Source organism: Oryzias latipes, chromosome 20 (genome assembly GCF_053564925.1).
Source record: "Oryzias latipes strain Hd-rR chromosome 20, Olatipes_Hd-rR_3.1".
Lineage (NCBI taxonomy): Eukaryota > Metazoa > Chordata > Actinopteri > Beloniformes > Adrianichthyidae > Oryzias > Oryzias latipes.
Genome location: NC_136256.1, coordinates 19,386,072 through 19,399,342, shown reverse-complemented (window position 1 = coordinate 19,399,342; position 13,271 = coordinate 19,386,072). Strand labels below are relative to the sequence as shown.

Genomic DNA, 13,271 nt, shown 5'->3' with positions numbered 1-13,271 from the left:
TTGCTTTTTATCCACATTTTAGACTATTTATTAACAATAAAAAAATGTCTTTTAGCGACAACTTTCATGTAGTACATACAGGAAGGACATCTACTGTACATTCAGTGCAGAATCTATGATGTAAAAGTAAAAGAGAGGTCTAAAGTTGAGCAAAAACAATTTGCATGTTTTATTTAAAAAAGGAAACAGGACAAACATTTCTCTGACTATCTTAGGTATTTTTTTTTAAATTCAAGTAGGCAGACTTGTCGTGTTTTCGTTAACAGTAGACGTCAGGGTAAGAAGTCATCTGCGTCAGTTTGACAGATGAAAAGCAGCAGGTTTTATTGGTTGCTGCAGCTGACGATATTTACTATTTGACCTCGGATAAAGATAACTTTTACTGTCCAGTTTTATTTTTTACATTCAAGAACACAAAAGAATTTGGTTTTGGTTTTTACCGCCACTTCCAGGTCTGAAAAAAAGCATGTAGAGCACAGTTTTATTATATTATAGTATTTTTTTCTTGTTACTTGAAAAATTTAGTAATGTAAGTTTTACAATATGCTCAAAGCTCTGCATGCAATTTTTTTCCACATTGGGATTTCTAAGAAGACATAGTGAACTTTTAATTTTCCCTTTTGGTTTTGGTATGTTTATACAAAGAAAATTATTCTAAACGTTTTTACACAGGTTTGAGTTAAATAATGGAGTAACAATCTTATTAAAAAGCGTAGGTGATTTTTCTTTCTTATTAAAAAAATGCAGACAACGCTTTTCTGTAACTTTCTATCTATTCCACATGTAGTATTTAATAAATAAACAACATCTTGAAATGAATTGACACAAAAAGACAAAAAAAAATGCAGTGATGTACTAAGCAGGACTTTTGAGAGTCTCGGTCAGTGCTGGACAGTCCAAGGCAAACCCCCCTTAAATATATTGCAAGGGATTTATAGTCGTCTATGAGATTCTGGGTTCATAGGTCAAATTTCCTCTTCCTCCCAATCTCCTCTTCCTCTGCTTGGTTGTCCAGACATCAGAGACATTGATGGCTTTGTACCCTGCAGCTCAAAAACAACATTTCCTCTATCGTTGGTCACCTGTTCAGAAAGACTGAAGCTCTTTTATTATTACAGTTTCCAGCAAGTCTCCGTGTGTAGTTGTTTTTTTGTTTTTTTTGTGAGGAATTTCCAGGCAGTGTGCTGGGAGTGAAAATGTGTGTCAGGATGCATTTGGGAAGCCAGTCTAGTTCTCATCCTCATCGCCTTCACTCATGCTGCTCATGGAGGCGGATGCTCCTTTAGGGGAGGTGGGGGGCGAAGGCCGTGCGTTGTGCCAGCGAGCCGGGGGGGACGGAGGTGAGGGAGATCGCAGGGGGGACAGTTCACGGGGAGGACTGTTGCAGGGCGACTCTCTAGGGGACAGAGCGTAGGACAGCATACGGCCGCTGCGTTCCTGAAGCACTTGTTTCTGTGCAAAAACAGCAGCAAAGTTCCAGTTAAACATCCAGCCTTTGGACTACATGTTTAAAAAGCATCTACCCGATTTTTCAGAGTACAAGTCGTGTTTTTATTTTATTTTATTTTTTTCCCATGGTTTGGGCAGGGGTGTGACTTATGTGTGAGTTTTTTGTTTGTTTTTTCTTGAAGAAATTCCAACAACTACTAGAGGGTACTGTGGGTGTGTGTATCAGTATTTGCGACAGCAACGCAGAAGAAGAAGCAGCGCTCAGTCCTACGTCGGGTTTAGCAGAATTATTCCATAGTGACACAGAGGTTTAAAGAACACAATGAATTTAGTGATTTGAATTGGTAGAAAGAGTTTAGTTGACTTGTTACTATGTTCTTTATGTTATGGTTATTTTAATAATTGTTCACATGTTGGGCTAATATACATTTACTTTATTCCTCCTATGTTTCATGAAGCTAAATAAGCGTCAATGTGTTACAGTAAAGCGCGCATATATTCAGTTTATTATTGTTTAATTTGATTTAATTTGTTTATTTATTTCAACCATTAATTGTAGTCAATACAATAAAGAAATTATACAGATTTATCAAACTCATTACAGAAATTATGAAATGCATAGAGAAAAAAACAAACGCACACTTAAGTCATATTTGATTGATTAAATATAGTAATCATTAACTAAAGTCATGAAGAGCTTGATTTATTACTTGAAAAGGAGTGGGAAGAAGTGAGTTCATATAATTCCATCCCACCCCCCTTCATTTTATAGCTTTACATAGTTTTTGTGATCCGGTTCTCATCAGATAGATTCTTTTCAAGTTACAAAATCAAGTGATTACTGATGATGGATTATCTTCACAAAACATTCATTTATGATTTCAGTAAACAGTAGCATGAATCCCACATGGAACAGATATGTAATACTCATTAATTATAATTAGAATACAATTTCATTAAATCCAGATTTCATTGCTACACATTGCAGATCAAGTTATCAAGTAACAAAATCGAGTGCTTATGGATTATTCTCAGAAAGAATCCTTACATCTTTTCAGTAAACATCAATGATTCACCCTTTAGGTAACCAATATGTAATTATCACTGATTATCATTAGAACACAGCATCACATTTATCCAGTGATTATTGCTACACATTGCAGATCAAGTAAAGAAAATCGATAGTTTAGTAGATTGTAATTAAAACATTTCAGTAATCATTATTGCACATTACACAGTGTAATACTAATTGGTTGTAATTAAAAGAACTTTAAATATTTTACTACAATAAAGTTCACACATGTATTTGGACCTTTTCAAACACCTGTTAATCATTAACTCTTCTTATCTTCATATCGTGAAAGCAGAGTTTCTTTATACCTTTTCTTGAATATTTGGATATTTGAACATTTTTCATTACTCAGCCTGTTACAAAGTTTAGTGCCACACACCAACTTTTCTTCGCGGTTCTTATCAATTTGATCTTGAAGTTCCTTCATCCCCTCAGTTTCATTTTTAAAAACTGTTTTTCGATATTGCATGGTAACGATTTCCCACTGGCTCTGTATAGATGTTGTGCGGTGTAAAAATTAACAGGGTCATAGTTTTAAAAGTCTGGATTGATCAAATAAATTGTTTGTATGATTAAGATAGCTGGTTTTATGTATGTATGTATGGCTAGTTTTTGAAGTAAAAAAATAGGATGTAGTGAACCGTTGTAACTATTCCCCCAAATTTCTGTACAGTTTGTGAAAAAAAACAACATTTAGGAGCAGTACATATCTACTGTCACATTCTAATATATGTGTAGATTTATTTATGGTTGAAATACTTTTTGAAACTTTAGTTTGCATGTGTCTGATGTGTTGCTTCCAACTTACTTTGTTATCAATAACAATTCCCAAGAGTTTGATTTCAGTAACACTTTCAATTGAGACATTATTTATTTTAATTGAGAGCTCGGAATTGGTGTTGTAGTTACCAAAACATCACTTTGGTTTTAGCTAGGTTCAAAGATAATTTGTTGTAATCCATCCATGATTTTATTTTTGTTTAACTCTGTGTTCACCACATTAATAAGTTCCTTATGATTGTCCGTAGAATAAAATATATTTGTGTCATCAGCAAATAATTTGAGTTTTAAAAGTTTTGAAACACTGAATATATCATTGATGTAACTTTTGAATAGCATCGGGCCCAGAATTGATACTTGTGGGACACTACAATTTATCTCTTTGGCTTCTGATGTAAATTCATCCTTCTTATTCCAGTATTTTGTTAAATAAAATTCTCCCAAAATTGTTTATATATGATTATTTTTTTATTTTTTTGCTGCTGTGACTTATACTCCGGAGCGACTTGTACTCCAAAAATACAAATACTTTTTTGAAATCCAGATTTTCAATTTAAAAATCCAGTTTTCCAATGTGCCTTACTTACCCATGTCCCATCAGGTCCAAAAAGTTCTAGGAAGTTGCCAATGAATTCTCTAGATTTCTCCTCCCATTTCTGAATCAGGTCGTGACTTTTCTCCTCCACGCGGCAAACAAAATGTTTGCTCTTTTCCTCAACTGTGCGAACTTTTTCTTTCATGCGGTCTACTTGGTTCTGTAGCCGGTACTTCTTCTCCTAAGGATTTTCAAAAGTACAAAAAAACAGGTAAGTCCAGGCAGACAGTTTTTGTAAATCAGAGCACACTCCTGAGGTATAATTCCACAAAAACAGTAGCAGTTCTTTACAGTTCTCTTGTTTCATAAATAGAATTTTGGCTTGCAGTTCTGACACAACTTTTTGTTTGTATTAAGAATGTTCTTGATTCTAATTCTGTCTGCTGTGGTTTTTAGAATTACACACAGAATTTTCTGGGTTGGCAACATTTTTTCCAATTTCTTTTTTTTTTTTTTACTAAAGGAGTACCCCAAGGCTCCATCATGGGCCCACTGCTCTTTCTATTACACTCTTGTCTATCTGCTTTACAAACACGACACAGTTTGGCAAATGTGTTGTTTGAACTCAAACTGGGAGAAAAGTTTTCATTCTTTGGATCATTTAAATTTGAGATTCCTTCTGCTTGGCAAACATCAGACCTTTGATGACACTATGTTTGCGATGTGCAGTCAGATTTGTGCACGTCTAACCAACTAAAAGTGTTTAATCAGTAAAATTTGACACAGCAAAAAAAACGTTGGAGGATTTACAGTTTTTACTTGATGGAAACTCATTCATTTCTCTGTCTTTATATAAGTGAACATTTAAATCTGAACCTTACTCTGCTTTAATTCAAATTAATCTTCTTATATGTTAGTTATTTGTTAGTTGTGGACTATTCTGTCAGTTGTTCTTACTTGGTTAATTTAAACTTCAATTTTCACAGATCTTTACCTATTAAAAGGAGTACCACTTCATGCTACAATGTACTTTCCTAAAATTGAATGAAAGTTTTACCTTCGTTCACTTTGAATCTTATACTACCTTAAATAACTCAACAGAATCCATTTTGAAACAAGAAATAATTTTTTTTGTAACAATTTTAGTCAAATCAAAGGGTAAATTGAATGAAGTCATGAAATTTAACATTTTAATTAAGTTTAAATGTCTCAAATTGTCACAGTGAACAGTCTGTCAACATTTTGGTCCAAAAAGGTTGACAGACTGTCAGCATTCAGGTTTTCCAAATCTCTGATCATGACTATTTTAATCTTCTGATGTAAACCAAGCTAATTCAGCCTTACGTTGATGTAGCTGACATTAAGCTCCTTAGCTGTGTAACCACGCTGAAGATTGCGGCGGGCGTAGACATCATAGTCTCGAACAATTCGAGTGATTATGTCAGAAGTTGAGATTCCCTCCGTTCTTTGTGTGGGCACAAACATCCCTGATAGGAAGAACACACACTCAATAACCCTCAGTAAAATGTGTCATCTCATCTTCTTCAGGCGGCGTGCACGGACCTGCCTCTTTGATGTGTTTATAGACATCCTCACTTCCTGCTGAGGAATATGGGATGTCATCATGAGCCACAAAGTCAATCTGTGAAAATAAAACACAATGTATTGTATTATGGAAAATGCTAAGCTGGTAAAAGTAGTGGAGCTGTTATAAACAGCTTCATAACATAATATAATTGTTTCAATGGTTGTAAAATGCAGATTATAGGTTGAAAGTGGGACAAACTCAGAGTTTGTCATGTATCCACATGTCTATTGGTTTTGTTTCACACATTTACACTGACAGGAGCCTTAAATTTGCTCTTTCAGAGTTAAACAGATGAGTAGATATGTAATCTACTATCAATGGAATCGTGTTTCAGGCTGCATGGTAGTGGTTACCTCTCTTAAGCCCTGGTTTAAATCCCAGCTAGGACCTTTATGTATGCATGTTCTCCCTGTACGTACATGTGTTTTCTTCTAGCATTCCGGCTACCTCCCACAATCCAAAAACATGGGTTCATAGGTGTCTCTATATTGGATGTGGCTATGTATGTGTGTGGGGAGTGAATCTGGTCTCGCAACAGATTGGCAACCTGTTGAGGGTGTACCCCACCTTTGCCCAACAGTAGCCAGGTTGGCTTTCATGACCCCAGAAGGGGTCATGAATGACATCATGCTTCTGACCTCCTTTCCTCTTTTTGTCACACCACAGGTGTTTAAATGCTTTATGTTCTGACTCAGGCCCACAAACAGAAAATCGTCAAAAGGTTAGAGGACCTCTCACTACGTAAAGGTTACTGTCTCACTTTCTGAACTTTCTTATTCGACTTGAGTTTCCATCTGAGTTGTGTTTGTCATGCTCTGTCATTACTGGAGTTATTTTACCGCAAATCAGGCAGAAACACCTCCTAGACCTTTTCTGTCTGATGATTTCTTTTAGGTGTTTTTGGCCTGAGTTTTTTTTTTAAAGGTTGGACTTATATTGATGTGTTGTTTCATGGCAAAGCAGCCTTTTTTTTTTAGGAACAATAACTCCACCTTGTGTCAAACCAAGAAAAAGCAGGTCGTTTAAAGCATCTATAAGTATGAAATCCAATTTCTTGGATTGGTGACATATTTTAAACACGTCCCTGTATGTTTAACGCATAGTTTCACGCTCGGATGATGTGTTTTCCTCTTCAAACAGGTACACACACCTTGTGCTTATCCAGAAACTTTGGTGTAAGAGTCCATGGCGCGTCTCTCAAAACTTCATCAACATAGCGGCAATGTCTCAGCGCTTCATACCGTTCCTGCTCCGTCATGACCGTGAAGCCTTTGTATTTGTGAGTCAGCTCATCGCTGCAAACTATTGACAGAGCAGAGGAAACAGAACTCCACAGTAAACAAACAAAAAACACGGTCAAGTAGATAACTCGCTGTGCAGTCTTAAGACCGTTTGGTCTGTCTTGCCTCCGACTAGCAGGTAGGTGTTGGGGAAAAGGTTCTTGGCCTGCATGAGAGCGCGAGCATGTCCAGAGTGGAACAGGTCAAAGATGCCATCTGCATAGACTCTGACAGGCCGGTCAACTAGAAGGCAAACAACAATGTGATGCTTCATTCAGGTGGTCTTCATTTAAGCTTGGGTGGCTTCCTGAGACAGACAATAAGTGCAGAATTTATTATTACCCCAATAAAAAAAGTGCAAAGGCAAAAAACAGAGTCAAGCCAATAGAATAGAAATATAGAAATAGAAAATAGAAATAACCTAAATAAGTCTCTCTAAAGGGTAAATTACTACTTGTTGTAGTATACGTCTCTGTTGACATACCGGTAACTGATTAAAAACGGTCTAAAAAATGTGTGTAGCTATGCGAGAACGTGAGAGTTTCACACACGGAAGCCCAAAACGTGCATTTACATTGACTTTTCCCTGGAAGTGGTTGCTGGAACGCAAGTCACTGAAGGTGGTGATTCTATTTCCACTCAAACACAAGCATGAAATTGCTCCAGACCTGGATAACTTGCTGAACTTGGTGGTTCCACCTATACCCATGTTTTTTCTTGATTACCTGTGTATCTTGTTGCATTTCGTTTTGAGTAACTATTTGTTTTTTGTTTGTTTAACCCTTGTGCTATCTTAGATGACCTCACCCTTGCATTGATGTGTTCTCCCTACCATGACAAAGGTGGATAAAGGTGGAAAGATTTCATGTAATCCATGGACACCAGTAAGGTTCACAAATCATTGAAGAAAAAAGGTTCAGCGCTCTGTCTAGTGGGTCTAGATGACCCAACTCCCAATAGTAAAGTGCCTATGATAGCACAAGCGTTACATAGGGCAGTTGAATGTTTAGGAGGTTTGGGAACATTATTAACTTTTTTCAGGGCCTCTTTACCTTTTTCCTATATATGTATATTTCTGCATTTTTTGCTTGTCATCACAGAAAGAGTTTCTGTGTATGAGCCGCCAGGTGTCACATAGACACCACAAATGGCATCTTTTGGGTACAGGTTTGAAGAGCTGTGTGTATTTATACCTCTAAGATGAATCACTATAATGCTAAGATATAGTAGATTTTCATATGAACAATATTTTGTATTTGCAAAACGGTTTGGAGGTAAAAAAAACAATTGTTTAAAAATTAAACCTCAGCGAAATGAGAGCTGGAATTCAAAATCAAAGAGCAGGAGAGGCTGTGTGAAAGCTGAAGGTGTGTACCTGGGGTGCCTCTGCGGGCCTGCTCAATGGTGAGCTTTTCGTGAGGTGCTCGACAGTCGCAGCTGGTCTCCCTGGCAAAAATGGCAGGCTCGATGAGAGTCTGAGACAGAGCAAGTGGGTCATAAATAGGATCTGTGAGGGAGGACACGCTAACAGCATGCAAAATACATAAGCACCCTCTTCACTGAAGCTCAAATGTTCTACTTCATATGTTCTCATGCAGCCTTCCTGTCTCTGCCCTCGCAGTTGCATCAAACTCCATTAAGCTATTGACCACAGCTGATGCTCACTCTGCTTTTAGAAAACACAGCAAGATGGACGCTCAGGCTCATCGATCAACGGGAGAGAGGTGACATTCATCAACCCCAACTGTATAATTTAGTAAAGGTGTCAGAAATCACAAGAAGATGTATTCAACTTGCGGGGTCGGCTCAAATACATTAAAACCAATGAAATGTAAGATAAGACCAATAAAAAAAGTCATCCTTCTGATCAAACTGCATCAAGGGCAAAGTGTTGCAGTGCGATTGTGCCTGAAAAACTGCCAGTGTCTGCCATCTGTTGACTGCTGGGAATATTCTCTGAGATTCAGTCACACCACAGAAAGAGAACCAGCACAGGAGCAGGAAGCCGTGGGTGTGTGAGAGGAGGATGCAAACACGGAAACAGATTTATTATCCGTGAACGAGCACCTGACGTCAATGCATCTTCCGGGAACAACCTGCAGGAGAAGGGATTCAACATCCCTTCCAAGTATTCAAAGGCCCTCCTATTAACATCCCATTTGTACTCCTGTACGCAGCATTAGGGGGGTCTATGCACCTGTGGGTGGACTGGAGTTTCATGGAGCCAGAACTAGAACTACAATTTTTATTTTTTTACTAACTAGCATACTTTTTCTGAAATTGATTTGTTTTATTTTTACAGATTTGCATCTTTCCGCATTTTTTTAACTGTTCAACAGAGAGTACGGTGTTTTTATGTCAGTAATCATGAAGGTTTTGAGGGAAAAAAAAACCTGTGAGATCTTTTGTAAGGAAGTTTCACTAAGATCTGTGAAAGATGCACTCATGAGGCTTAAAAAATAGGTGTGAAAAAATGCTTTGCTATCAGTCTGAACACTAAATTTCACCATAAAATGTGCTTGTGTCGATTAAATAAAGGTGAGACAGTTGAAGCACACATTGTCATCGGCGTACATGAAAACTGGTTTCACCTTCTGCCCGAGCCTTGCAGCAAGATTGCACAAATGTTTCAAGGAGATGCACAAAAAGGGTGTAATGTCCTTAAAGCAAAGTTCAAATTTCAAATTTGAGGAAATATTTATAAAACTGGATTTATTTAAGTAGAAAATATTTAAAATAATTTGCAAAAGCAACAAATGTAATAATCATTGGGAAAGATGAACGACTCCTGTCATGCTGTCTTCTCTTTGGTGTAATTTTGATTTGATCTTTTAACCAGGAGGACAACAAAAATGTGTTAACTCATGAGAACCCAGCCCCATTGTCCTTAAAAATAAAAATTATGTGGGATATACCACAGTCCAGGTGGACCATACAACACATTTCTGTTGCTTTTCTGTTACACTGATGGATTAAGGAAGGATTCGCCTCTTCTCTGAATCATCTGGAACAGTTAGAATCCAGCAATTTAGCAAATAGCAAATACTATAGGCTAAACTTGGAGATCAGGATGGGAGCACGCTCTGTAAAGCTGACTCTGGCACAAACAAAGAACATCTGGCATGAGAAGGATTAAATCCAGAAAGACAAACAGAGGGTAGCAAAGGCAGGAAAATGTGGAGTTTCTTACAAGAGTGGCCAGTTTGAAATGAAGCACAGACAAAATGGAGATGAACTTAAATGAGGAATTATACCAAAGAGGGAAAATTAGAAGCACTAATATCGTCTTTGTCCCAGTCTCTGAAAAACTGGGCGTTTGTCCTTTTAGTAAAGCTGTTTTTACTAAGACAGCAGACAAAAACATTGTCCATTCAGCAGTCTGTGAATGCCAGCAGCAGGAGGCTGCACAGCATCTGTTTCATAACAAGGGGGTAACACAAGATGCCCAGTCTCCTCCCCAGTCTTTGTCACACTTACCCCCCACCCCCCCACACACACACACAAACCTACAGACAAAAACAGAGCCAGTCACAGATGCCCTACCGTTCGGGGATGAGGGCAGGTGTGTTCAAGCTCCTCCATTATTCCTCAGATTCATGGGATGTAGCAGAGATCTATCTGCTATGTGACTCAGCATCAGTGAGACGATGCCTCTCTCCTCCTCACTCTGTCTCCTCTGTTGGCCCCGCCCACTCTGTGTCCTTTACTCACCCTCTGACTCCTCCCCGTGACGACTCAATGCAAAAAAGAGGGCTAATGTGATGAGCCTCACTCCATCTTTTTTTATGATACCACAACATCCTTTTCTTATTTGAATTGATTAGACGCGGCTTAATATCTGATTTAAAAAAACATCATGTGTTGTTTATTTTTGTTCTATATGTTTCTATCTAAAATTTTAAACAAAAATTGTTACTATAAATTGAATATTTAGGAGAAATAGCCTCAATTACGAGGCACAAGTACACCACGATCCAAATAGACGATCTTTGTGTGATGGCAGCCCATCGGAAGAGCATTGGAAGGGGTGAGGCTGTGAAGAGCTTTCTCCATGGCAACGAAGATGACAGAGCTCCAAAAAACGAACCAATCAGGGAGAAGCGAGAGTCTTGGCTTTAAAAAAACGTATTGGTAACTAATTTGAAAGAAGAAGTAAAAAAACAATCGTGAAAAAAAAACATGATTAATTTGACCTTTAAGATCTTTTTAAACATATATTTTTTAGCAGAGCGTGGGCTTCATCATGTAAAGATTACTGCATTCTTCTGCTGTCATAAAACAGAGTCCTTTTTTGAATAAGAGTTTAAAATAAATTATGCACACAAATTTAGAATTGCATATTTTACATTTTATTTCATATATGAAAGATATTGTTATTTATTAATAATATAATTACATAAATATTTAATTTTCTTGGAAGGAATTTCAGAGATTTTTAGTGACAAAAGAGGAACTGGAAGTAGTTTACTAGTTGATGTTTACAACATTAAGAATTTTACAGTAATGCAAGTTAGAGGATTTTTATTTTATTTTTCCTTTTGGCACCCTTAGTTTTAACTATGAAACCCAAACCTGAAAAATATGATGTGATTTTTTTTTAATCAGGAGGACCATAATAACCTATAACCTTTGCTTTTAATCTGGTTCCAGTCTCCTTTCTTTGGCTTATTCATAAACATGTGTCTTGCATCTAGTATAGTAGGCTACCACACTTTGGCTTTGTATAGAATTCTGCAGCAATCTCACATTCAGAGCACAAAAAAAAAGTTAAATCGATTCATGAAAACCACGTTCTGTTTGCTATAGGTTTTATGAAGTTGGAATCAGAGTGAGTTTAATGTCTGATTGATCCACTGAAGCACAAAGCTTTGCAGTTTCATTCTGATAGAAATCAAACTGAATTTCATCTCAGTTCTGGAACATAAAGCTCAACTCTATCAAACAGATCTGAGTAAAAATCCAAACAATCGCTTCTTTATTTCACCAAAATCTGCCTGTGTGGGAAAAACTTTTACATGTATACATTTATAAAACAAATGATCTGTTATGTTTACATCACAAAAAGCACAGTTGTTTTCCTGAAAACCAAACCCAAGAGCTAATTGCACATTGAGCAACACTGCCACCCAGTGGACAGATAGCTGCGCGCATCAAAAGCCAGGATGTCGTTGGGTATGACGTCACTTCCTGCATATGACTTTCCCCGGGAAGATCATTTGGCGCGACTGTATTGTTGTTGTTGACCTGCCATCGTCCCCTCTTTGCACGGCTTGAAGTGGGCAGCCAATAAAGACTTAAACTAGAAGTTATGTCTCCAGTTTCAAACCCAGAGAAAGACGTGGACGCTGCGGGAAGTGGTGAGTTTGCGGGGAGTCTGTGACTAGCTAGAATTAACGAAGAAGGCGAAGCACGCGGCTAACACAGTTTAGTAGCTAGCTCACGTTTACGCTTTCTAGCCAGCTTTTTGCCCTAAATTCAAATATCCAATTAACATATGTGTCTTTATTATGCATTGTGTGTTTATAATGATTATAACATTCAAGAATAGAAGAGATGTCAGCTTGGTTGGTCTGTCTGTCTGTGTGCTCAGATGATGGCGGCGATGGCTGCAGCCTGGCCAAATCTCGCTCCAGGCGAGAGAAGAGGGAGAAGGTCGGCAGGAAGTCCGCTTTGGAGCAACTAAAGAAAGCCAAGATGGGAGAGAAGATCAAATACAAGGTCAAGCGGGACAGATTCTTCCTTTGTCTGGTTCTTTGTCACTGAAGTGTTGTTTTCGTGTATTTTATTTTGAAAAACCAAGTAAAATACAAAATAAAGTCAATCTAGAAAACCTGAAGCAGGAAAATTAAAAGACAGCCCTTCCCTTTATTTTTATTATCATTTAAAGAAAAACTTTAGAAAATAGTCTAACACATCACTTATATGCACATATAGTTTTGTTCTGCTATCAAAACATTAAACACTTTCACTTAAGTGTGAGCAGCAATAGCGTTTCCATATATTTATTATTTATTTATATGTATGTATGTGTTTTAAAAAGATCAAAATCAAGTAATGTCTGTAATAATAGGTGGGAAAATACTTATCAGCTGATTATGAGACTCTGAGTCTTCTACAAAATAAGTAATTGGGTGTTAATCACTAAGACTTTTTCTATCAAAATAATTACTTTAGTAATATTCATTTTGATATTATTTAAAATTAAAATTCCACTTCAAATCAGCGAAGATCTCAAAAAAGCTTGATTTTTCTCCATGACACCAAAGATGCCATTATTTACCGTCACTTTAATGGATCTGTCTGAAAAAGAGAGGTTCGTGTCATGGACGTTTTTAGGAACCCACGGCGGCTTATTTCTCATAAAAAATGATCAAAGATTGTTGTTGGGCTGTCCCAATCTACAATTCCTAAATCCAATGTCCTGGAAATTTTCCAGAAGTCTTTGTGAGAAACTAGCGTGCATTGATGCTCACTCGATTGGAGAATATGGACCGCAATTCATTGTTTTTGAACTGTTTGTCATTTAAAAACACAATTTTAATGTATCTTTTTATAAACCATGTAAGC

At 37.2% G+C, this 13,271-nt stretch overlaps 2 protein-coding genes across 5 annotated transcripts in view; one reads left to right on the top strand and one right to left on the bottom strand.

Moving 5' to 3' along the window:
* pcyt1ba (phosphate cytidylyltransferase 1B, choline a) lies at positions 1-10,522 on the bottom strand. Of its 3 annotated transcripts, none has more exons than XM_004081238.5 (8): positions 10,248-10,522; positions 8,080-8,179; positions 6,831-6,947; positions 6,575-6,726; positions 5,400-5,478; positions 5,181-5,323; positions 3,889-4,077; positions 1-1,452 (listed from the first exon to the last, which is right to left on the bottom strand). In XM_004081238.5, exons 1-8 carry the CDS (start codon positions 10,284-10,286, stop codon positions 1,228-1,230), a joined length of 1,044 nt encoding a protein of 347 aa, XP_004081286.1. In that variant the 5' UTR covers positions 10,287-10,522; the 3' UTR covers positions 1-1,227. The 3 variants fall into 3 exon arrangements, with proteins under 3 accessions (XP_004081286.1, XP_078795118.1, XP_078795119.1); XM_078938992.1 differs by having other exon boundaries at positions 6,831-7,011; positions 8,080-8,150; positions 10,248-10,387; XM_078938993.1 differs by having other exon boundaries at positions 6,831-7,011; positions 10,248-10,382.
* Positions 10,523-11,883: 1,361 nt separating this feature from the next.
* Positions 11,884-13,271, top strand: part of pola1 (polymerase (DNA directed), alpha 1) — a 62,371-nt gene continuing 60,983 nt past the window's right edge. The window contains exons 1-2 of one of the 2 annotated variants that reach the window (XM_078938990.1): positions 11,884-12,061; positions 12,295-12,422. In XM_078938990.1, the coding sequence (XP_078795116.1) occupies positions 12,013-12,061; positions 12,295-12,422 (177 nt within the window). In that variant the 5' untranslated portion in view covers positions 11,884-12,012. The remainder of the gene's footprint in view (positions 12,062-12,294; positions 12,423-13,271) is intronic. The other variant, XM_004081237.5, reaches the window with a different exon arrangement.

Bases quoted from the DNA above. Each gene is read 5' to 3' on its own strand.
- pcyt1ba (XM_004081238.5), bottom strand. From the start codon at position 10,286: ATGGAGGAGCTTGAACACACCTGCCCTCATCCCCGAACG. The intron at 5,479-6,574 runs GTGTGTGTACCT...TTATTTTCACAG, and splicing joins AGTTTCTGGATAAGCACAAG to ATTGACTTTGTGGCTCATGA. The intron at 5,324-5,399 runs GTCCGTGCACGC...TCTTCCTATCAG, and splicing joins TAAACACATCAAAGAGGCAG to GGATGTTTGTGCCCACACAA.